Source organism: Dermacentor albipictus, chromosome 8 (assembly GCF_038994185.2).
Source record: "Dermacentor albipictus isolate Rhodes 1998 colony chromosome 8, USDA_Dalb.pri_finalv2, whole genome shotgun sequence".
Taxonomy (NCBI): domain Eukaryota; kingdom Metazoa; phylum Arthropoda; class Arachnida; order Ixodida; family Ixodidae; genus Dermacentor; species Dermacentor albipictus.
In genome coordinates, this window is record NC_091828.1 from 50,671,992 (window position 1) to 50,695,046 (window position 23,055).

Consider the following 23,055-nt stretch of genomic DNA (forward strand, 5'->3'; position numbering starts at 1 on the left):
GCTAATGAGGCGATATGAAAAATGATCCGAGAGAAAGGCTTCGAGGTTGTCGAAGTAAACAGGGAAGTTATAAGGTGTGGTGGTTTTAAACGAAACTGGATCCACTTCAATTACAGGCGGGCACGAGAAGTGGGCTGGTGTCTTGGTGGTCGCGCCGTTGCTTTTTAGGGGGCCCACGGGCGCTCAGGAGGCCAGCGTAGGTAGCAATGAAGAAGGTCCCCTAGGGGAACCTCAGAAGAGCATCGCCGTGGATAACAGAAAAAGGAGGAAAAAAAGAGAGAGCTCGTCATGCAATAGGTTACATAAACATGCAGGGCGGCAGAAGAAAGGAAAAGAGGCCAGACATTGAGGAGCAGTTACACAGAGAACAAATAGGGGTGTATGCGGTTACAGAAACGCACCTTGGAGACCTGGAAGAGCTGCCAGTGATTGAGAATTATGGTATTGGAAGGGTACAACAGAACTAAGTCAGAAAGAAACGGAGGAGATTCGGAATGCTCATCCTTCAGGGAGCCAAATGGAAAAGAGTAAATTCAAAATGTGAAGAGCATCTTTGGTTATCAGGTACAATGAGTGGGGAAAAACTTGGATGGGCGTTACGTATTTGTGGACCGGGAATAATTACAGAGAGAAGAATAAAGAGTTATTGGAATGCATAAGCGCTGATATCAGGGGTTTCGGAAATGGTGCTGTAATTATCCTATTAGGTGACATGAATGCCCAGATACTGAATTTAGATAGCCATACCGACAACAACGGGTAGTCAGTGCTAGACCTTTGTGAGGAACATAACCGCATTATCGTGAATACAGGGCCTAAGTTTGAAGGGCAGATCACGTGGGAGATGGGAACCGGCAATGAACCATTGATTACTGTCTGACGACAGTAGGAATTCATGATAAGTTGAGAGAAATGGTAATTGATGTGGAAGGGTATAGCAACATAGGGAGTGACCATAAACGCATCGTTTTGAAAAAGGGATATGTAGTTGGGAAATAGCAAGGAGTGCAAAATGGCCAGTCCAAATTTGAGCGCTGAACAAATAACAAATATAGTCATAGAGTGGAGGAAGAACTTGACAACAATAATATTCAAACAGCGCTAGACGACAGGACAAGAAAGAAGAGAGCCGTGTTTGTCTCCTCCTCTTTCTGGTCCTGTCGTCTTGCGATGTTTGAATTTTATTGTTACCGTGCAACACCAACTCGCACAATCCGCTGCCCTTCTGCAGAAGTTCACAAATGGCCAAATAAAGAGTGGGAATATAGTGAGCTTCTAAGTGTAATAACGACAGAAATACGGAAAGAGAAACATGTTCGTTGGAAAGGAAGAAAGAAACCGAAAAGCTGGTGCAACAGGGAAATACGAGAAGCGATCGCCGAACGACAGAAAGCATCCTGAGAGCACAGGAAGGCAAAGAAGGCGCAGTTGCAGCAGGGCGAAGTAACCAGTAAATGGGAAATATACCGAGAGAAAAGTCTACGGTTCAAATACTGGTGCAAGCAAAATTAAAAGGTGAAAGTGAACGTTGATTGTCGGAAATACGTAAGAAAAAGAAGGCCGCACCTAGAATATTTTGGAACAACATAAAATTATTAGGCAGGAAGTCAACAACAATGCAACGTTAAATTATGGGGCTTTACGTGCCGAAACTACTTTCTGATTACGAGGCACGCCCTAGTGGAGAACTCCGGAAATTTCGACCACCTCGGGTTCTTTACCGTGCACCTAAATCTAAGTACACTGGTCGCATTTCGCCCCTATCGAAATGCGGCCGCCGTGGCCGGGATCTGATCCCGTGACCTCGTGCTCAGCAGCCTAACACCATAGCCATTGAGCAACCACGGCGGGTTAACAATACAACATATCCTAGATGATGACGAAAACAGACTGGAAAGAGTAGCGCCAATAAATTACATCCGAAAAATAGCAGCCGAATCTTTCCAAGGCAATGACGAGGTTGTTTTTGAAGAAAAAAAGAGCATGAAATAGACCCAGGCGGAAAAGGAGCTGGTGCTTACAAATTTCAACTGGAAGAAAGCCGAAGAGGAAGCTTCTAAGCGCACAGCCACAGGGTTAGACGAGGTTCCCGTTAGGCTGATTAATGAACTAGGACCGAAAAGCAAGGAAGCTCTGTTGAAAGCAGTGGAAAAAGATTTTAAAGACAGACGAATACCAGACAGCTGGCGGCAAAGTAGGATGAATTGAATTTATGATGGTAAGGGGGAGAAAGATCGAATTCACTCGTATAGAGCGTTGACCATTACATCGGTAATATACAGGCTAGCAATGCAGGCAATCAAATTAAAGCTTCAAGCATGGGCAGCGAATAATGGCATTTTAGGAGAACTTCAGTATGGTTTCAGAATGCGTAGGCGTTTAGATGACAACTTATTTGTTCTTACTCCGTATATTGAAATATCAAAAGTAGGAAGCAGACCGTTATATGTGGCCTTCTTAGACATTACAGGAGCCTATGACAATGTTGACCGCAACATTTTATGGGATATTCTACAAGGGGAAGGCTTAGGTGACTGTTGTTTACAGACTTTGAGAGAGATTTACCTAGAAATACCGTTTGCGTTGAATGGGAAGGGATGAGGAGTGAGAAAGTTTATATCAACAAGGGACTCGGGGAGGAGTGCCCTTTATCCCCACTGCTGTTTATGGTGCACATTGTGAGGATGTAGAGGGCGCTAGAAGGAAGTAATATCGGCTTTAATCTCTCATACAAACAGGCGGGTACCGTAGTAGAGCAGCAGCTTCCACGTTTATTTTATGCGGACGACATTGTGTTGCTAGCTAACAAGCAAAGTGGTTTGGAACGCCTGACGAATATCTGTGGACAGGAAGGCAACAATTTAGGTTTGAAATTTAGTGTTGGAAAATAAGGTGTTATTGTATTCAATAAGGTGTTATGGTATTTGCGTCACGGGTCACTTGTCACCTATGTCCACTGCGCATCTTCAACGCATGCGGCTGCGCCGATAGCGAGTCAGCTTAAAGCCGGCAGCTCCGAACGAAATCTTCAGTGGGCATGGACGCACGACAGGAATGATGGCCTCACACATCTTTTTGTTCATTCCACAGGTCAGTTGCCCTTCCATATCGAGGCTAAAATCCGACGATCCACTTATAATCGTGCTTCCATGCCCAGCAGCAGTGCTTGGTCCTTTTTGGTCTTTGTTATTGCTTTTGTGCGGTGACGTTGAGAGTAATCCCGGTCCTCCGAGGGAACAACAATCAGATACATTATCCGAAGTTCTGAAAACTTTACGCGATTTGAATCAAAGGTGTAAAAGAATGGAGGATAACCAAAAAGCAATGCGCGGCACTATTACAGAGTTAAAAACGCATCGGGAAACGGTGGCGGAAGCGATATATGAAATTAAAGACTTTGCGGTGGTAGAAATTCAGACCGGCAATGTTGAAAAATGGCAGCATGAACTCGGTGACGTGCGTGAGGCGGTTGGGAATATAGCCAATGACGCTGCATTCCTGCGCTCCCGATTGGATGATGCGGAAGACCGCTCTTGTGGGAATAATCTACTTTTTTACGGTTTACCGAACATCGCCGCCCAGTCCGCTATTCAATCGGAGGAAAAGATACTGGACATTCTAAGTAACACTCTAAGTCTCAGAATAACTAGTGACAGCATCGTATTGGTAGATTCACTCCAGGGAAGTCACGTCCATTGATAGTAAATTTTGCTGCCTATAAATTGACGGAAGAAATATTATCGAACCGTCCCGTGCTAAGAGAAATGAGTTACTCTGTTAGTGGAAGATTTCAGTCCCGCTGCACATCACGCCAGAAAAACTCTTATCGAATACGGAAGAAGTCAAAATGTACGACTTAAATAAGATATAACAAGCTATTAATTGATAGAAAATGCTACGTATACGACGCTACTGAACAAAAGGTCTATGAATTGAAGCCGTTAAGTAGTACCCCAGATGATGCCGCGACGTCTGTTCTATCCTTTAGATGAGGCCGCAGTGTTCTAACAGCGCGCCCATAGACTAACGCGAAGGGTAGGGACCTCGATCCTATAATATCAAGACTATCGGTGCTTTTTACTAATATTCGTAGCTTCTTACCTAAAAAAGATTATCTCTGTAGTCTAATAAATGATTGTGATGCAGACATAATTGCATTAACCGAAACGTGGTTGACGAGTAAAGCAACAAACTCTGAGTTATTCTACTGTAATAAAAAGTATAATGTTTAACGTACTGATCGCGCTGACACACTAGGCGGTGGTGTTTTAATTGCTGTTAATGAATGCTTTGACTGTTTCCCTGCTGCCAAATCATGTAATAATGAATATGTTGGTGCTGCATTTCTGTAAATTTCAAAGAGGTTGTGATCGGTGTTTGTTACCGACCACCATCGTCAGGCCCGACTTTTTGCGATAGCATGAACGATTGCTTGTGCCAGATACGTGTTCGCTGCTGATTTCAACTTGGTTCAGGTTGTTACTTACCCTGCACGTGTAACGAACACCACATCATCTCTTTTAGATCTTGTTTTAACGTCATCAACAGATATCATATCTAAGGTTACACACTCAGCCGGCTTGGGCGATCACGACGTCTTGCATTTTTTCATAAGCCTGGCAATTTTACCATCCCCAAACAGTACTAAAACCATTCGTGATCATAAAAACGGCAACTTCACCGCTATCAACTACGAACTTACTCTTTTCCTTGATAATTACCTGCCTAAAGTTGCTGAGCGCTCACTGGATACTAACTGGAATATATTCAAAGAAAAAATTCTCGATCTTGTTAACAAGTTTATTCCGCAGAGGCGCATTTTTTCGAATAACAATGCTTCATATTGGTGTACTAAATCTTTGAAACGCCTATCTAACAGAAAAAAAACGTCTTTTTCGCAGAGCTGAGTGGATGCAAAGCCAGGCTAAATGGTCTGCTTACAAATAAGCTGCCTCGGCCTACTCATCTGCGATAAAGAATACAAATTTTTTTTTCAATAATACCTTTCTGAACATGCTCATAAGTAATCCAAGAAGCTTCTGGAATGTAGTAAGGCCTAGTGCATCCAAAATCATATCACTTAGCACGTCTTCGGCGAGCCTATATCTCGGCTGCACTGCGCTACGATTGCAAATAATGTGTTTATAAAAGCTTTCACTCCTTCAACACATGATAACGACCTTCCAAGGCTATCATGCTGCAATTTTTTTCCTATGGATCCCGTAATTCTTAACACTACTCGCATAAAAAAATAATAGCCGCTCTTAAACTTACGTCTCCTTGTGGAATAGATGAAATCACGACGAAATTTCTAAAAAATACTAGTGAGTATTCCTCTATCATCTTAGAGAGCATTTTTTCCCAATCGTACCTGTCTTCCTCCTTGCCTCATGACTGGACAACAGCAAAGATTATTCCTATCCACAAATCTGGCGAAACTCAAGATCCGTTTAACTACAGGCCCATATCGATTGCCTCAGTACCGTGCAAAATTATGGAGCACATCATATTTTCTAACCTTGTCAACTTTCTTGAAGGAAATAATTTTTTCTCTAACAGTCAACATGGCTTTCGCAAATTCTTTTCTTGTGAGACTCAGCTGGCAACTTTCACTAATGACTTACATGTATATCTTGATAGCGGTTTTTTGACTGATTGCATATTTTTGGATTTTTCTTAAGTTTTTGATAAGGTCAAGCGTGTACTGCTACTACACAAACTAAGCGCACTCAACATTGACACGGGGGTACTCAGCTGGATCCAATCGTTCCTTTCGTCACGTTCCCAATTTGTTGTAACCAATGACTCCACATCTAACGCAGCTCCAGTTGAATCCGGTGTTCCACAAGGGTCTGTTCTTGGTCCTCTTTTATTTTCAATATATATGAACGATTTACCTGATAACATTTCCTCACAAATTTGTTTATTCGCTGACGGTTGTGTTACATGTCGAAAAATAACGAATGCATCTGATATAGCTACCCTTCAATCCGATTTAAATAACATATCTAATTGGTGCCTCACTTGGTGCGTGGAACTCAATATTAATAAATGCAAATCTATGCAGATTTCTTGTTCTAACACAACTTGCCCTACCCACGCCCTTAATGACTACCCCCTTCAATCCGTTACATGCTACCGTTATCTTGGCATTCATATAACTAGCAATCTTTCTTGGAAGCAGCATGTGCAATATGTAATGTCTAAAGCTAACCGCTCCTTAGGATATTTGAAGATAAATTTTTCGCTTGCGCCAGTTTTATTAAAACGGCTGTTGTACACGACATACGTCCGCCCCCAATTAGAATATGCCTCTTCCGTTTGGGATCCTCATCAGATCACATATCAATTAACGAAATTGAATCAGTGCAAAATCGCTCTGCACGTTTCATCTTAGCTAACTACCACCGCACTGCTAGTGTTACATTAATGAAGAGTACCCTTCAAATCCCGTTATTATCTCTTCGCAGAAAAGAATGACGCATTTACCTTTTTCATAAAATCCACTACCACAATAACGCATCTCTTCGTCCTCTTCGGATCCAACCTGCGCCTCATTATTCGGCTCGTCGTGGTCACGCACATAAAGTTAACGTACCCCGTCATAACACCGTCGCGTGCTCACAATCATTCCTTCCTAGGACTTCAGTCGACTGCAATAATCTACCTACATCATTAGTGAGCATCAGTGACCCCACTCGTTTTAAAAATGCACTAAACAAAATAGCATAATGTATGGTGGCAAATGACATAACTATGCACTTATTCGTGAAGATTGTCTGCTTCCTAAAGTGTACTCTCTCTGTATTTTCATGTTATGTAAGTCTCTATTATTTGTTATGAATGCATCAATATATAGTTTTTTTCATACTGCTTTTGTTCCCTGGAAATTCCTTGAACTACTCTTGGAATGTATTCTAGCCCCTCCCCTCTGCAATGTACAATTATGTACCTTGAGGGTATCACAAATAAATAAATAAATAAATAAATAAATAAAAACATTGAACAGACACTGGCGATACAGGGCTAGGAAATACCTCGGGTAACAGAATATAAATACCTTGGTATATGGATAAACGAAGGAAATAGATATATGGAAACACAGGAAAAAACAATAACCGTGAAGGGAAAGAGAAATGCACCCTTAATGAAGCACAGAGTGCTATGGACATACAATAGGTACGAAGTGCTCCGAGCTATGTGGAAAGGTGTAATGGTTCCAGGACTTACTTTTGGAAATGTGGTTGTTTGCTTTAAATCGGGGGTACAATCGGGACTCGATGGGAACCAAAGGTCAGTGGGTCGCCTCGCATTGGGCGCTCACGGGAAGACTACAAATGAAGGTGTGCAGGGTGATATGGGCTGGATAAATTTTGAAGTGAGAGAAACTCGCATAGAATTGAGTATGAAGAACGACTGAGGAATATGGAAGAAAGTAAATGGGCTGGGAGAGTGTTCAGGTATCTGTACAGGCAAAACATTGATTCACAGTGGAGGAAAAGAACTAGGAAGCTTACCAGCAAGTATGCGGCCTGTGGGGTGGGCAACACAGCAACAATGAAGGTCAAGCGGAAAGTCGGAGAGGCTGAATTAATCTCATGGGTGGCGGCAATGGAAAAGAAACCTGCCATGAGTAACTACTTAGGAGAAAAAAACGAAATCAGGAAAGAAACCATTTATGATTGGGAAACTCATTACTTTTCGAAGCGAGATCGGGATGCCTTAGAACACGTACCTATAAAGCAAGATATAAGAAGGAAGAAGAAGCATGTGCTTGCTGCGGTAAAGCTAGGGAAACGACGGAGCATATTTTATTAGAATGTGAAGACGTCTACGCAGCGGTTGATTTAGGCACCACTGGCCTCCTTGAAGCCCTTGGGTTCAGCGGGAGCAGTGGTAAAGCAAAGAGGTCCGCAATAGACATTAGTCAGAGGCGATTGGAGGATTGGTGGAAGAAAAGCAGGCAAACGAAAAAAGAAGGAGACGTACAAAAGCACAGTTCGCCATAGGGGATCAGAAAATTTTGTTGTGATAAATCAAAGTTTTTTTTTCTTTTTTTTTTATTGCCTGCATTGCTAGCCTGTATATTACCGATGTAATGGTCAACGGTCTATACGAGTGAATTCTGTCTTTCTCCCCCTTACCTTTATAAATTAAATTCATTCTACTTTGTCGCCAACTGTCTGGTATTCGTCTATCTTTTAAAGTTTTTTTCCACTGCTTTCACCAGAGCTTCCTTACTTTTTGGTCCCAGTTCATTTATCAGCCTAACGGGAACCTCGTATAGCCCTGTAGCTGTGCGCTTAGGAATTTTCTCTTCCGCTTTCTTCCAGTCTAAATTTGTCAGCGCCAGCTCCTTTTCCACTTGGGTCTCTTTCATGCACTTTTTTTCTTCAAATACAACCTCGTCCTTGCCTTGGAAAGATTCGGCTGTTACTTTTTGGATGTAATTTATTGCCGCTTCCAGTCTGTTTTCATCTTCGTCTAGGATATGTTGTGTTGTTGACTTCCTGCCTAATAATTTTATGTGATTCCAAAATATTCTCGGTGCGTCCTTATTTTTCTCACGTATTTCTGACAACCAACCTTTACTTTCACCTTTTAATTTTGCTTGCACCAGTATTTGAACCATAGATTTTTTCTGCCGGTATATTTCCCATTTACTGGTTACTTCATCCTGCGGCAACTGCGCCTTCTTTGCCTGCCTGTGCTCTCGAGATGCTTTCTGTCGTTCGGCGATCGCTTCTCGTATCTCCTTGTTCCACCAGCTTTTCGATTTCTTTTTTTTTTCCTTTCCAACGAACATGTTGTTTCTCTTTCCGTATTTCTGTCGTTATTACACTTAGAAGCTCACCATATTCCCACCCCTTACTAGGCGACTTGCCAATTTCTTCCTCCACTCTAGTGACTATATTTGCTATTTGTTCCGCGTTCCAATTTGGACTGGCCATTGTGCTTTCCTTGCTCTCTTTCCCAACTACATATCCCCTTTTCGAAACGATGCGTTTATGGTCACCCCCTATGCTGCCAAAACCTTTCTCATCGATGACCATTTCTGTCAGCTTATCATGAATTCCTTCTGTCATCAGACAGTAATCAATGGTCGATTGCCGGTTTCCCACTTCCCACGTGATCTGCCCTTCACACTTAGGCCCTGTATTCACGATCACGAGGTTATGTTGCTCGCAAAGGTCTAGCATTGACTTCCCGTTATTGTCGGTATAGCCATGTAAATCCTGTATGTGGGCATTCACGTCACCTAATAGGACAGTCTCAGCACCATTCCCGAAACCCGTAATATCAGCGCTTATGCATTCCACTCACTCTTTATTCTTCTCTGTGCAATTTTTTCCGGTGCACAAATACGTAACTCCCAGCCAAGTTTCTTTCCCACTCATTGCACCTGATAACCAAAGGTGCTCTTGACATTATGAATTTACTCTTTTCCATTTGGCTCCCTGATGGATGAGCATTCCGACTCCCCCTCCCTTTCTTTCCGACTTAGTTCTGTTGCACCCTTCCCATACATAATTCTCAATAACTGGCGGCTCTGTTGAGTCTATAAGGTGCGTTTCTGTAACCGCATACACCCCTATTTGTTCTCTATGTAACTGCTCCTAAATCTCTGCCAACTTTTCCGTTCTTCTGCCGCCCTGGATGTTTATGTAGCCTATTGCATGGCGAGCTCTTGTTCTTGATTTGCTCCTTTTTCTGTTATCGACGGCGATGCTTTTCTGATGTTCCCCTAGGGGACCTTCTTCATTACTACCTACTCTGACCTCGTGAGCGCCCGCGGGCCCCTTAAAAAAGCTACAGCGCGACCCCCAAGTCGCCAGCCCACTTCTCGTGCTAGTCTGTAATTGAAGTGGATCCCATCTCGTTTAAAACTACCACAACTTCTCACTTCTCTCTTTATTTCTACAACCTCAAAGCCTATTCTCTCGGCTCATTTTCCATATTGCCTCATTGGCAGCCATCACGGCTCTTTGCACGTGACTGTCACGCACAGGCACCTCCGGCACCTTGCACACCACGATCTGCACCTGAGGGAAAAGCTCGCGCAAGTCGTCCACCCCCTTCGCCAAGCGCTGGGCTAGTCCTGGCCCTTTCCTGTTTAGGACGTCATTTAGCCCACCTGCTACTACGACAAGGTTGCGCACGTGGGCATTTTCCGTGAGCTTTTCTTTTGCTCGCTCCATGACAGAACTCAGTGTCTGCCCTGGAAATGTCCCTACCGCCACTCTTTTGTCGCCTTTCGCCCTCTCCAGAATTGCTTTTGAGCACCCAGCCGTGTTCTACTAACTCTATGCCCAGCCATGTTTGAGTCGCCAGCGATAATCACCCTTTGACTGTCTCCTACCTCTCCCTGCTTCCCTGTGTCCTTTTAAGCGTGATTCTGACTCGACAAAGGGCATTGTCCCCTGGGCTCCTGCTTTTTCCGCGTGGCCTCAAGGTAGGTGCCGCTCTTTCCAGCTTCCTGTGGCTGCAGCGTCGCCTCACTCGGGGCGTGTTGCGCTGCTTCACTATTGGCGGCGAGGAGTTACGGAGTCGCCATATATCGGAAGCGCCTCGCTGGCGTAGTATGAGGGATCACGTGGCGCGCTCCTCATAGGTTTTGCTGTCAGCGCTCACTGAAAACACCACGCGCGAGCTCCCCCGGACATTTCTGTAAGTACTTTAGAAACGAGAGAAGTTTTTTACTGTCTAAATAATAATCTTGGGCAAACTGAAAGCACACAATCGTTTACAGACATTATCTCTTTACCGAATACGTACAGTGAACGCCACTGCGCGCGGTCGCCGCGATGAAGTCTCCCGAACCGGTTTCTTGCGTGAAAGGTAGGTAAACGCTGAGAGCAAACTATGTCAAATATGTTCTTATAGTTTTCGTATAACTAAATGGAGCGTAATAGAACGAAGCCTCAATGCAGCGATCGCGCAGATTCGCAGCGACCGACTGCGCGTGTACATGCTTGTCCGCGCACCGTTTCGCTTTCTCCGCGCGCGCGTTTTCGCACCGTGCCATAAGCTTTAGGCCGCAGAATATGAGCATTTGACAGTATACAAGCAACCATTGTTGCGCGGGCGCTATCAGAGCTGTTCAAAAATAATTTCATTGTAGAGACTTCGATGCCTACAGGGACTGTGATGTGCCGTCGCGACGATTCAATATTTCTTTTCTTCTAAATTCTTTGAACTTTCAATATTATTTCTCGAGTTGCGTCGCACTGTATGTTTATCGGTGTTCTCAGCGTGCAATTTCCCGCTGCTCATTTTTTGTAATACAGTTCATTAATTCATAACATAAACATGACCATATGCCATGCTTTCTTTAAATGTGCTTCTTACCGCTGCCTTTCCACTCCACTGAACTTGCCAGTATCTATAGCATCGACAAGTTCATAGACCAAACCATCATGGCATTAGTCGGGCAGCGGACTGGGGCGAGCGTCTCAGTGCGCGCTTTCAGAACATCGCAGACCTGGCGCCGTAGCAGAAATCTTCCTCGCGTCTGTGCTTGCTGCATACCCGAGTTGTAGCCGATGACTGTTTGCCGGTTTTATGTTTCGCGAGCCAAGCTTCACGCAGCTTCTTGTCCTGCGGCTACGTGTGAATAAGGCTGACACCGGCCTCCGTTACGTGCGTCCGGCCCTGCGGCACCGAGCAGTAGCCTACCATGTTGCGCGCCTTCAAAGGCAGCCACCTATTGTAGTGCTTTCAAGCGTTGTAAAGGAGACACTCGAAGGGGGAAAATTTCGCCACTAAATAAGGCCCGCAGCGTACGAGGGAATTTAAACTCGTTTTCAGCTCGCTTCGGCGCTCCCGAAGCAGCCGATGCGGCCGCTATGTCCACGTGATCCCTCCTAGCACGTCCCGCCGACGGTGGCGCCAGCTTTTCCAGTGGTGGAGCTCGAGGCCAATAGCTACGCCTATAGTGTACTAAAATAATTATTATTCTAGTACACTATAGAACATTATTTAGAACATTATTCTAGTACACTATAGCTACGCCGATTCACCAGCGGCGAGCTGGCTGGCGACCGCTTGCTTTGGCTCCCTGCCTCCCAATTCGCCTGTAGGGTCTACCCTACTTTCTGATCCTTTGCCACCGCTTTGGTGTCCTGACCCGACACTCTCCGCTGCGCGCGTCTCAAGTGCGTCGAGCCGCTTTTTCAGTTCGGCGCTCCTTTCTCGCACGATCTGCACGTGAAGCTAGGCCCCTTCGCGTCTGATAAATTCTGGAGTTTAGTCTCGTCGAGGAAGCACCATCGCAGGCACTCGTCGCATTGCACTTGTTCCCCGTCCCCCGCGGCTTTCACGTTCATCGCTAAGCCTACGTCCCTAGGCCCAACGAGCAAGTTCGCCAAATCACTCACGCAAAACCGACTTCTACCGCTATCCCAAACAAAAATAAAGAATTATCACTTGCTACTCCATGTAAGAATCCGAAGAGCGAGCTGAAAGAATTAAATAAGCCTATCAAATAGGTCTCTCCTACCACCTAGGCCCAACTGGGGAGCCGCCAGACCTAGAAAAAGCGGGTACGTTTACTCCTACCAAGAATTAAATTTTGCGCCCCTACTCCATGCAAAAGAAAACACTTCAAAACATTAGCTAATAAAGATAAAAAGTGTATTTAGCGACGAACGAAATCGCTGAAGTGCTATTGGCAAGGCAAGGCTATCCGACTGGACCAAATTTCGTGAAAAACAGAAAACAACCGGCAGCATAACAGACGTAGGAGAATGGGCCGAGCGGATCCGAGTTATTCACCCTAGGGTCACAAAAACAATTGAAACGACAACGGAGGCTCCAGCCGTGGATCGTCACCTCTTGCACCTCTGGGAAGCCCGGAGAGGCCTCACAAAAAGGTGGAAAAGGCAGAAGCTTAATCGCAAACTCAGGATACGGATAGCTCAGCTAGCGCAGGAAGCTAACGAATACGCACAAAAGTTAAGCGACAGCAATTGGCGTCAGTTCAGCGACTCGCTTCGGGGTACGTTGACTACAAAGAAAACATGGCGCATTCTTCGAAGTATGATTGACCCGGGAGGAACAAAAACAGTCGCGAATCGCACACTCAAGCTGCTTGAAAACGAGTTTGAAGGCCGGGAAGCTGACATGATAGACAAAATTAAAGAGATATACGTAGAAACTGTACCGACCGGGCAATCCACCAAACCCGTTTACGAAGGTCAGGACCAACCGGAACTGGACGCCCCCATAACCTTTGAAGAGGTTTACGCAGCGGCACACTCCTTCAAGAAAAACACGACCCCAGGGGCAGATCAGGTCACGAACGCAATGATTCGCAATCTAAGTGAGACACGCTAAAGAGCTTGACCAAATTCTTTAACGACACGGTCTGGACAGAGGACGGCGTCCTTCCAAAAGAATGGAAGGAAGCAAAAATTATTCTTATTCCAAAACCAGGTAAGCCTCGTAACACCATCAACCTTCGGCCCATCTCCCTAACGTCGTGCGCGGGGAAACTCTTTGAAAAGGTTGTGCAAGTCCGGCTCTCGAACCACATAGAGCTAAACAACATGTTCCCCTCCAACGTGTTCGGTTTCCGACCCCACGTGTCAGCGCAGGACGTTTTTCTACTACTAAAGCACGAGGTCCTGCACCCCAACAGAGGGTCGGAAGAAAAATTTGTACTGACATTGGACATCAAAAAGGCCTTCGAGAGCATCTCCCACCACGCTATTCTGGAGGGACTGGAAGCGGTGAACTGCGGAACGCGAATTTATAACGACGTGCGGTCGTTCCTCAGCCACCGCACGGCCACAATCGGATTAGGCTCCACGAGGTCCGACACCTTCAACTATCCCGACAGAGGTACCCCTCAGGGAGCTATACTCTCTCCACTGCTATTCAATGTAGGGATGAGAAAGCTAGCCCTGGAGATAGATAAACACCCGAATCTCGGTGGTGCGATATATGCCGATGATATCACGTTCTGGGCTCACCAGGGGTCCTACGGGGACAAGCAAGAAACCCTTCAAAAGGCCATAGACGCAGTCGTGGAATACGCGAGGGCGGCGGACATGGCATGCGCACTCGAAAAACCGGAATTCATTCGGGCGCGTGCGAAATACGCAAGAAAGAAGGACTGGGTGCCGCTCACTCTGATTCTCGACGGGGCGCCAATTCGTGAAGTGGAGACACTCAGAATATGAGGGATATTGGGGATGTGGATACAGCAGAATGCTGGAACATCTCACACCCTACAAAAACTAAAGGCGGTCACAGGAAACGTGGCCAGAATGATAAGGAGAGTGGCAAGAAGCAGAGACGGCCTAACTGAGGGAGAGACCATCAGCCTGGTTCACGCATTCGTAATTAGCCGACTCACATACGCCCTTCCGTGTCAGGCCTTGACAAACGAAGAGATTAAGCAGGCAAACGCAATAATAAGAAAAGCCTTCAAAGCCGCCCTTGGTCTTCCCGAATGCGCTAGCACAGACAGATTCGAGGGACTGGGCCTGCACAATACTTTTGACGAGTACGCAGTCGCGACATTATATGCCCAGAAAGAACGACTTTGTTCTTCAACTCGATCAGGGCAGGGAAGTATTGGCTAGGTTAGGCTTTCCCGTGAGACCCCAGTATTGCGGAGAGGAAACGGCACAGATAGACCGCAATGTTCGATCGCACATCGCGGTGGCCCCAATTCCCAAAAACATGCACCCCAAGTACCATCCCGGACGACGCAGAGCAAGGGCAAAGACCCTTCACAAACGTTTCGGCATGGGACCGGGGGTGTATTATACGGATTCCAGTCGAGCCAGCTCAGACACTTTCACCATAGTCTCTACATGCAACAACAACATAACAACGGCATCCTTCAAAACCGCCTCGGCATGCGTGGCAGAGGCTGCAGCCATCGCCTTGGCCATTCAGGACGCCGAGCGCCAAACCAATTCGGCTGTCATTATCCGACTCACAAGCGGTTTGCCGCCTGTTTTTACAAGGAACGGCACCCAAATCAATAATCAAAATTTTAGGCACTCAACTAGAGGGGCACACCACACTATCGTCTGGTATCCGGCACACGAGCGACTGGCAGGAAACGCTAGGGCAGACCGTATTGGTCGAGGTTTGAACGTCCGAGGAACGGCATGGCCTAGCGACGACCTTCCACCGAATTCTCGTGACATCCTCCTACAGCAAAGGCAGGAGCGGAGACGTTTTGGACATCCTCACTCCGATTTAAACAGCGAACAGGAGAGGGACTGGCGTCGTATTCAGACGAATACATACCCCAACCTGCGCCACCTACACAGAATACACCCCACGAGGTTCACTGACGAGTGCCCGTGGTGCACAGACACACCCATACTAAAACACGTCACATGGGAGTGCCTCAGGAGGCCTTCGCACACAGACAGTCCCATATTACACGAACATCCACTAATGAGGCATAGGCAGTGGGAGGCATGGCTTGCAGACGAGGGTCGGGAGAGCTAGTTGGCTCTTCTGGACCAAGCCCAGCGAGCCGCTCATGCCATTGGGGCCCTGGAATAGGGGCTCCAACCATCGTGCCTTATTTTATTTACACTGAATAAAGTTTTACTCTCTCGTGCACAGGAGCGTCCGTGAACCACGACCAACCACGTAGACAACTCCACGAAAAAAAAAATACAGTGAAATAATGCCCTTTAATTTTTCAAAAGTAGCGCCATTCTTAGATCTTTCCGCCACCCCGCTCACACTGGCGCGTCCTCCTCCACGCCTCCTGTCGACCCAGCCTCCTCCGCTCCCCCATTGGCCAATCTGTGTCACGTGAAAGCAGGCGCCGCGCTTTTGTATATTTTTTTCTTTCCAGCGCGGAGCAGGCGCCGCGCTTTTGTATATGTTTTCTTTGCAGCGCGCGCCGACCTCCATTGTTGGGCCTGCGCGATGAAAGTACGGCAGGCGGACTGACGGAGCCCGTTAGCGTGATAGAATGTGCAGGGCCGACAACTTAATTGCGATGCCATGCTGCTGCGCCTTCGGTTGCCGCAACAGACACAGCGAGGGCATAAAGCTTTTTGCTTTGCCTTCCGGCGGGCGCAACGCAAAAAGAAGTGTGGATTCGCAGGATCGGCGGGCTGACTTCGAAGAAGTAGCCAAGATGTACGGCTTAATGAAGTAAGGGCCACGGCTACTCACAACCTCTTATCTTGAGCCTAATTCACGCCTTCCGCTTCGAAAAAGTGTGTGTTCATGCTCTGCGTGGTTTTTAGCGCGTTGTTTGACTTTTGTTTTTCGAATGTGCTCTTTGTTTCATGTAGTTTCGTCTTGCGGTGAAATGCACGCATCTGCAGCTGGCCTGTGACATAAAAGCGACTTTATTCAGGGTGTGTTTTGAGCTCCACCAGACGTTAGCACATTCTCGACGCTTTTGCAAGGCTCACTATGACTTACGATGCAGTCTTTTAGCTTCGAATGTACGCCCGCATGTGTTGATTTGGTTTGTGGTGATTAATGTTTTTAACGTTCCGAAGCGACTAAAGCTAGGATGGAGGTCGTAGTGGATGGCTTCGGATAACATTATCTAGCTTGCCTGGGGATGTTTAACATGCGCTTTGATCGTAGAGTCGTACGTGGGCCGGTAAATTTCTCGTTGACGTTTCATAATAATCGCGCGCTAGCGCTGCTTTAGAAGTTGGCGCCTCGGCGCGCTTGTATTTCTTCAATAAATTTGATTTACTAGTTGTTAGAACTTGTCATTATTTCGTATTATTGACGGCGCTTCCAGGGCACCAAAGCGGCAACGGGAACACCAAAGCTAGAACCAGGGCTGGATGGGGCTCGCCGAAGCCTGTGCATGCCAAGGGGGTATAAGAACGCGGACAGCCAATTTTGTATGCGAACACACCCTGCGACGCCTGCATTAGTGTAATGTTACGTGCTCTTCAGAGGCCTCCGTTAGCCATTACATGTGTCCTCCTGGAGCAGTACTTATATATATATATATATATATATATATATATATATATATATATATATATATATATATATATATATATATATATATATATATATATATATATATATATATATATATATCGTCGCGATTACCAAAGCACCCCGCAATGAAAAAATGGCTGTGGCTTAGCTGAGGTTAAGCCCAGGATGCGAAGCACACTAGCCTTTATTTTAGTTGTTGAACCTCTGTTTAGCCTGGTGAACTGCTGTTGCTTGGCTATATTTGGTTCGGCTAGATGAAGAAACAACTCATGCGTTACTCTGCTTCGCCTTCAAGAGTGGAACGCGACAGCGTTCCCGTCGACCCGCCAAGGGGTGTAAGACAATGGGCTACGGCGCATCGACTACGCGCCCCGCATTGGACGCGGTGAGCGTAGAGCAACGCAGCGTTCGGCGCGGCAACGAAATTTGCGCCTGAGCAAGCGACGCACGCCTGAGCCTTAGAAACAGCTCGTTTCTAAGGCAACACCGCATTCACTAGAGGCGCTTTTGTACCGCTTTGAAGCATCGTACTCGTGGCTCAGTGGTAGCGTCTCCGTCTCACACTCCGGAGACCCTGGTTCGATTCCCACCCAGCCCATCTTGCAAGAATTGAGCCAAAGCCACCTAGAAAATCAGTCTCTGTAGCACGCCGCAACCTTCGCTTCCCATTCCAACGAGCAGCTCTGTCTCCAGCAGGCATCTCACCTCGTGAGTGTCTAGCAGAGGCAAGCGCAGCTGCTTATATACCGTCGCGACGCCGCGAGCGACGGCGCGAGTTGGAACCCCAGTTCTCCTCTGTCGTGACGTCACGGTGTCACGTGGTATTGAAGGCGACACCGCCGCGCCTTAGGAGCTGGGTTGAGCTCTCGTAATATGCTTCGCATAAAAACGGCCCTGTTGCCAGGCATTGCTGACCGCACACGGCCGGAATCTCGCATACGCCGACCGAACAATAGTGTCCTGCAGGTTCGTATGAACCTACGAAACCACGTACACATACTTTCAAGCTGTCAACACCTGAAACTTTGGTAATTACGCGCGTGTTTGAGTACACCGCGTGCTTGCGTCGTGTTTCAGCAACACGAACTCTCAACGTCGCGCGCTTTACGCCTTAAATACGCCTTGAATAGGGGTCATTTTCTCTATTTCTTCCGCTATTCCAACACGAAATTCTAAAGGCCAGTTACCGACTGACAAGGAAAGATCTGGATTGAAAAAACTGCTCCGCAGGGCTCGAACGAACTTTTCTGCGGATTTCCTCCCGTAGCGTGTTAGCCGTCGTCTGCTACGGCAGGCCCACCACCGGCGGCGCCACCGTCGAGGCCGCGTCGAGCGGAGGAGGAGGGAACCGAATGGCGCTACTTTGGGAAATTGAGGGGTTTTACAGGATGGATGGATGGATGATAGTGGCTCAACCCTTTGAATCGGGCGGCGGCGGCGCGCGCCACCTAGCCTTTAATGGTTCTGTATGCATGCATACCTATGTATTTACTCCTTTGCTTTTGCGTTGATATTGTCCACCAATCAGATAGTCTCCGTTTAGTTATTTCTACCTGTTCAAAGTCTATCCTACTTTTACTGTCTTTGAAACCCAAGGCTCTGAATAGTTCCCCGTTAGATTCAACTGCAGGGTGAAGTTGTTTACAAGCAAGTATCAGGTGTTCAGCCGTTTCCTCCTCCTCTCTACACGCCTCGCACACCAAATCTATCTCCTGGTATCTGGCTCGGTACGTTTTAGTCCTCAGTACACCTGTCCTGGCTTCGAACAACAATGAGCTTCCCTTAGAGTTATCGTAAAAATTTCCTTTGGCTATTTCTTGCTTAAACGTCCTGTATGTCTCCAATGCCGATTTGGTTTGCATCTCTGTACTCCACATACCCCTCTCTGCCTCTTTAACCTTTTTCTTGACAGATGATTCATTACTTGTTCCCCCGCTACTGCCCAAGTATTTGCTTGTCAGTTTTCTAGTTCGCTTCCTCCACCTCGTGTCAATTAACATTCCTCGTGTATAAGTAACTGAAAACCTTCCTAGCCCACCGAATTTCCCCCGTTTTTCTCAATCGCTCCTCAAATGCTATCTTGCTACTAGCCTCTCTGCCCTCGAAAGAAGACCATCGCAGATCCCCCTGCACTCCAAGATTTGGTGTCTTGCCATGTGCTCCCAAAGCGAGCCTACCCACACCACGTTGCCTAATTTCCAACTGTTGCCGGGTCTCTGTTCTAATACATAGAACTGCATTGGCAAAAGTCAGGCCTGGTACCATTACCCGCTTCCATATCCCTCGTACTACCTCGTACCTATTGTAGTTCCACAGTGCCCTACTCTTCATAATCGCTGCACGTCTGTTACCTTTAGTCGTTAGATATTTTTCGTACTCTGTCAAATACTCAATGCCATTATTTATTCACACCGCAGGGTACTTGTATTTATCTACTATCTCCAGCGTGGCCTCCTGTATCTTATGCTCGCCGCAAATGTTATCATTAAAAATCATGACTGCTGATTTCTCTTTGCTAAACTTCAAGCCTAATCTGTCTCCTTCTGTACCACATATGTCCATTAATTCCTGCAGATCTACAGTGAAAGGCTCCATAGCGCCGCCTCGCGGCCGCAAAGATGTTACGGATTTTCCGCTTCACGCTCGCGCATGCCCGCGCGACTAACTCTATGCCCGCGCGCTCCCTCGATCCACTACCCGTACTCTAGTACACCATACTTTGTTTGCTGAGTGTTCTTTCAACGCCTCCTATAATATACTATGCCTGGAACGTGAGCCGCAAACGCGCTGCCCTTTCCTCGCCTGTACTCTCCTCCTTTTGGTACGGTGGCGAGCGCCTCTTGCGGCCAGCCCTTGTAAACACGCCGGTGGCACCACCGTGGTTGCACGGCTACCGGGAGACGCTACCGGGAGCGACGTCGGCAGCCAAGCGGCTGGCGCGTCGTGAGCTTTCGGCGGCGGCGGCAGTGGTTGCCATGGGGACCGGTACGGTGGCGCGCGCCGTCCTGCGGCGCATGGTCGCAACACTCGGCAGAGAGCTCCCAATGGAAAAGAGAGCGACGTTCCAGGCATATAGTTATAGGAGGCGTTGCCTAGTTGGTTCTTTGCACGCCTTCACGTGGTTCTGTGGTGGAGTTGTGGTGGCTGTGTTTACGGCACGTGGTGAGCGAGCACGTATACAAATTCACTTCCCTGCCGCTGTCGCTTACGAGCACCTTCAAAGGTAAACATGGATGAGCGCACGAATCGGCTCATTATACCTACGTCCGTTGCTTTCTTTGTTCATGTTGTAGCGGAACGCTTGTACACACGAACAAGAAAAAGAGCGCGGGAAGAGGAGGATCTTGTTTTTGCTCTGGCGGCATCGCTCCATCCATTGCTTTAGTGCCGATCCTTCTAAATAGACGTCTCCCGCCTTGTAACAATATGTCATGCGCGAAGCTTTGCATCCGTGGTCGACATTGTAATAACACTAATGCGGCATATTACACAAGTTGTCAGTCTGCCTTAATTTTGTATGCTGATTTTAGGATATCTATTACGAGCCACCCAGACAAACGCTACAGACTCGTGCTGCCTACAGCTAAAAACATTTTTCCTGGTTGCGCGAGGAGCACATGTTTCACTTTGCGGCAGTTATGCGGTGAAGTGCTCAAGGCACATATCCCTGGATGTTTGTACCGTCATTTGTCTAATTTGTTTTACTGTGCTACTGCTGTCGTTACAGCTTCTGCTGATCTTAGTTGTGCCCGTCAAGATATAGGCCATCTCTGCACCGTTTACAACAATTAGCCGCAAGTGCTGATTGCTGCTGGTTGGCTCAGTCCAGAAACAGGTATGTATATGCATTTGCTCAAGGAATTCTGATGCTTCTAATACTTCAGCTGCACCAGTAAAGGAAGATTGAATTAAGTGTCGTTTGACTGATGCGTGACACCCATTCACTGTTGTGCCATTCAGGTGGCAAGGCATCTTCAGATCTAGGCCAGTAAGGCCAAGCAGTTATCTGTTGGAAGTTCCCACAAAGCATTAAATTCGAATATAAAATTGTCTAGGCCAGAACTCTTATAATACTGTAGTGCCCTTGGTGCCTGATGTCATCACAAAAGAAACAGTAGAAAAATCCACAAAACTTGTGTAGAGCTGTCCCGAGACAATAAATCATACAGAAGTAATTATGTTACGAACTGCGACTGAACATCCACAGCTGTGAGTAATTTCACTGTGCGAATACTGTTGCTTTTCAGCATATTTTGTGTCAATTGCACTATCACTTGCCAGTTGCATCCTCAATGTCTTGACTCATTGTCATAAGACTGTGTCTAGCTGTACAATTCAGTTGCTGCGCCACAAGCTGTCAGTGAATGGTGGTGAAAGTGTTTATATATCAGCTCTCGTACATAGGAAATGCCAGTCGGCCGAAACAATGGCTTAAATTGTGTCGGCATCAGAAATAGCTCTGCAAGGCTGCAGGTATACTTAGATGTCTCCGTGTTTGTCTGAGTTGTGATCGGCAACTGTTTCTATATTGTTTGTATGGTGGTATACTATTGAAACTTTGCCACTTGCTCTGGGCTTTATGTTTAGCAGTGTTGTGTACTCTGCATTTCATTATGACATGGACGTGTAGCTGCGATGAAATCTTTTGAAGTGAATTTCTTTGACTTTTTCGATCATTTTCGTTCTTAGTTGGAGGTCTGTAATGGTTGGTGGTCGGGCTCTCCTAGGAAAACATTCGTTCCCTTTTCCTTGTTCCTTCATTTGCTTGTTCTTTTGTTTGTTCACCGTTTCATTCCTTTAGGCTATTCCCTTACATTGACAGTTATCATCTATGGACCCTGCACATTTTCTTCACAGAAGTTCACGCTCTAATTAACCAGCAATCTTACCAACTAGAGCATAGGGCTTGTACTCTTCCTAGCTAATATTGCACACCTTTGATAAAGTTTTGTCATGCCTCCGTTACTAAAGGAACCCATTTCTTGAGGAGTTGTACGTCACTGTTCATGACCTATAGGAAGGTTGAGCATTGTCATTCCCTCGCATGGCACATCGTATCATGGCAGATGTGTTAAACATAAATATAATTATGGGGTTGTATGTGTCAAAACTACAATCAGATTATGAAGCATGCCGTAATGGCAGACTACAGATTTTGACACCCTCATGCTCTTTAACGGGTCCCTGAAATGGTTCAAGACCCACTGTGGTTGCTTAGCGGCTATAGTGTTGGGCTGCTACACATGAGGTTATGGGATGGAAAGCGGCCACTGTGGCCTAATTTCGATGGGAATGAAATTCGAAAACGCCCATGTTGTAGGTGCGTGTTAAAGAACCCCAAGTGTCTCATATTTCCGGTGTTGCCCACTACATTGTGGCTCATAATCAGATGGCGGTTTTGGCACATAAAAACAAATTTTTTTTTTTAAACGGTTCGAACAAGTTTTGTAGATGCATAGCGTACAGTAAACATTCGCACTGCAATTCTCCATAGCCGTACATTTTCTCCTAAACTCATTCGCCGAGTGTCTCAAATAGGTTCTGCTGTCGTAAGCCTTCCACAAAAAATAGGTTGCTGTGCTTTTGAGTATTCAATGTGGATTGTCCTTTGTAGCCCTTGAAAAATACTGAACCGGAAGGGTTACTTTGTGTTGCTTGGCTATGCGCCTGTATTTATTCTGTTGTATTTACCTCTTGCTCTTAATGCTGTAACAGGACTGCAATTGCCCCACCTATTTTCTGCAGGCCTCACAAATGCGATGAGCCTAGCTGAAAGCATCACTGCCAAAAGGGTACGCCACGTCCCTTCAAAGGTCCTTGGTCAGGTCGAGGTTGGCATGCAGCACAGCTTGCCTCTGGCTGACAAATCTGTCGGCTGTTCGTTGAAACCAGGGAGCGAGTCTAGGAGCGTGCAGACTACGGAGGCTGTGGAACAGTTAAGCTCCACTTCAGGTGGGCAGTGACTGGCACTTCTCTTACGTTTGCTTGCTTGTGTGTGTGTGGTAAATGGCCAAGTCTGCCTAGCTTGGCACAACTTGCTCAAGTGTGCGACGTTCTGCTTATGATGACAAATTAACGGGTTTTTTATTCTTGTCT

At 46.5% G+C, this 23,055-nt stretch overlaps 2 protein-coding genes across 9 annotated transcripts in view; one reads left to right on the forward strand and one right to left on the reverse strand.

The window, feature by feature from the left end:
• The window catches only part of LOC139048779 (uncharacterized), a 193,125-nt gene that overhangs the window by 126,439 nt on the left and 43,631 nt on the right, over positions 1–23,055 (reverse strand). The window lies entirely within an intron of this gene.
• The window catches only part of LOC135896021 (gastrula zinc finger protein XlCGF57.1-like), a 43,943-nt gene continuing 40,736 nt past the window's right edge, over positions 19,849–23,055 (forward strand). Inside the window, exons 1-3 of one of the 8 annotated variants that reach the window (XM_065424312.1) lie at positions 19,849–19,944; positions 20,687–20,794; positions 22,705–22,911. In XM_065424312.1, the coding sequence (XP_065280384.1) occupies positions 22,719–22,911 (193 nt within the window). In that variant the 5' untranslated portion in view covers positions 19,849–19,944; positions 20,687–20,794; positions 22,705–22,718. The other 7 variants (XM_065424309.2, XM_070523379.1, XM_065424308.2 and 4 more) reach the window with 7 other exon arrangements.